General features: G+C 33.9%; 1 protein-coding gene across 1 annotated transcript in view; it reads right to left on the reverse strand.

Moving 5' to 3' along the window:
- LOC145252752 (cleavage and polyadenylation specificity factor subunit 3-like) overlaps positions 1–2,500 on the reverse strand; it is a 155,614-nt gene that overhangs the window by 8,924 nt on the left and 144,190 nt on the right. The window contains exon 15 of the mRNA XM_080112637.1: positions 185–272. Coding sequence (XP_079968763.1) covers positions 185–272 — 88 coding nt within the window. The remainder of the gene's footprint in view (positions 1–184; positions 273–2,500) is intronic.

The following is a 2,500-nucleotide window of genomic DNA, read 5'->3' on the forward strand; positions in this document are numbered from 1 at the left end:
GGAACAACATCTATTCTTAAAAGAACCCTCGGATATAAATTTAAATCATAACAGAATCAAGTGTTAGCTCCAGGAGGAGTTAGCTCCCTTGATCTCTTAAAACTTACTGAAATAAAAAAAAAATGCACAGACATAAATATATACACACATGCAAATCTGTCGGAAGAGCTGAAAGTGAACTTACTTTTCTGTGGCATTGGGTCAGACTCTGCTCGAAGGATCACAGTCACTACAGCATCTGCATACATGTCCGTAACAGGATTACTGTTCCACTGTAAAAGAATGAAGATTTCATAAAATCATTTAAACATCCATTTTTCAATGAAGGATTATTTTTGAATAAATGAAATATGAGGTGCCTTAAACACGTTTCAACACCTTTTTTTCGTTCGGGCACTTTTATTGATAGCACACACATGGAACTCTCGTCCCCTTCAAACTAATCTCCTCCGGTTGCAATGCACTTGTTGTCCTATTCCAATAATTTCTGGAAGGCCCCATGGAAGTCCCCTTGTGTGAGCGTGTCAATGACCCTCGTCACAGCCTCTTTCATCTCCTCAGTTGTCTCATAATGACAACCTCTAAGGTTTTCTTTAGTCACTAGAAGCAAAGTTTGGACTATAGAGAGGAACCGTCTTGATACTCGTCTTGATTAAATAGTCTGTGATATTCTCTGAATACCCTTGGTACAAACTTTGCGCAAATCTTCTGCATCTTCAGTTCCTCGAAAATAATTGTGTGACAGTTCCCACACTGACATCAATCTGTGCACTTAGTGTCCCTACAGACACACGATGATCCTTATCCATGAAATTCTTTATTTGGCCAATCAACTCTGGTGTTCTGACTTCCTTACTCCTTCCACACCTCTCATCATCCATCAGAGAATCACTGCCTTTCTTGAATCTATTGAGCCACTCAAAAACACATGGTCAATTTATACAAGATGGTCCAAAAGCAGTCTGAAGCAGTCCATACGTGTCTGTGAAATTTTTTCTAAGTTTAAAACAGAATTTTATTGCATATCGTTCTCCTAACGTGTCTTCACGTCCAGATTGCATTTTTGAAATTTACCAGCTGTGACAATCAGGCTTTAGTAGAATGTATTCCAATTTCTGTTGTAGCTGTTCATTTAAACTTGAAATCATAAAAACTGGTCAGTCATCTCATAAGATGTATAGCAATAACATACTTAATTTTCAAGAGTCTACGACAATTTTAAATGCAAGTACAAAAATATCTGGAAACTTATTGAAAGCATCTCATACTTATTTTTTTTAATCAAAATGTTTTGCCCGATGATAATTTTTCTTTTATTGCTGACTAGCAGGGGTGCCCGGCGTTGCTCGGGTCTTTGGAGGTGTATGCTGTGCAAAAAAAGCAAAAAACAAACAAAATGGTTAATTTTTTAAAACTTTGACCCCTATTATGACCACTTAAAATTTATTGTTTCGGGCTCAAATCACTTTATTAAGTTAGATCCATGTTCAAGGAACCTATATCTAAAATTTCAAGTGTCTAGACCCAAAATTGTCGGAGGAGTTTGGTAGAGTTCTTAAAGGTCAAATCGTTGAAATTTGACCCCTTAACAGCCAAATTTCTGGCTGCCACCGGTCACATCAATTTTCCCAAATCTCAGTACCCGGTATTTCAAATTTCGAGTCTATAGACTAAAAATTGACAGTTATTGCATAGGGAAATGTACACAGACAGACAGACAGACACGTTCACTTTTATAGATATATAGATATCTTACAACAGCGTAGCCAAAGAAAGCTGTTTCTTAAGACCTTGTTAAAGAAAATGTTTTTTTAAAGTTCAATAGCTGTAGTGAAATGTGCTAGTGATGGCGAAATCAAATTTGTTACAGTAGAAGCATTTTTCTGTAGTAAAATCATCTCACTATAATTATCCAACATGATAAAAAATATTTTCTTTAACAAAATCAGAAGGAAACATTGATCTTTCGTTACACTGTAAAATCTTAACACGAAAAAAAAAAAAAAAATGAAAAGATATTTTTGAAGGCTTACAATGCAGGAATGTACAGTCGTTATGGGCAGATAAATAAAGAAATAAATAATTCAATAATTTTTTTATTTATATATTTTTTTATTAATTTACCTGAATTTTTTTTCAACTGTGGATGGTATTTATTCCAGAGGAGGCACATATCCATTCTCTAGGCTGCCAATTGTAAAGTGGCTGCTTTGTTTAGATTTTAAATCCAAGCTTTCAAAGTTTAGATAATTTAGTTATATGTTCAAGGGAAGTAATTCTATTTTTACTGATCTATAGATTTTCTGATCAAGGTGACGTAATTCAAAATTCTGTTTAATATGGGGGAAAAAAAAAATGTCTAACACCCGAGAAGGGCTCATAAAATCCAAATTTTTGATTAAAAAAATAAATTTAAAAAAAAAAAAATAAAAAAAAATCATTTATTTTAAACAAGAAATCCTAAGAAAGCAGATAACACATTATCTGGTTTCTTAGCAAA

The sequence above is a fragment of the Euprymna scolopes genome, chromosome 29 (genome assembly GCF_053919585.1).
Source record: "Euprymna scolopes isolate OS-2025 chromosome 29, ASM5391958v1, whole genome shotgun sequence".
Taxonomy (NCBI): Eukaryota; Metazoa; Mollusca; class Cephalopoda; order Sepiida; family Sepiolidae; genus Euprymna; species Euprymna scolopes.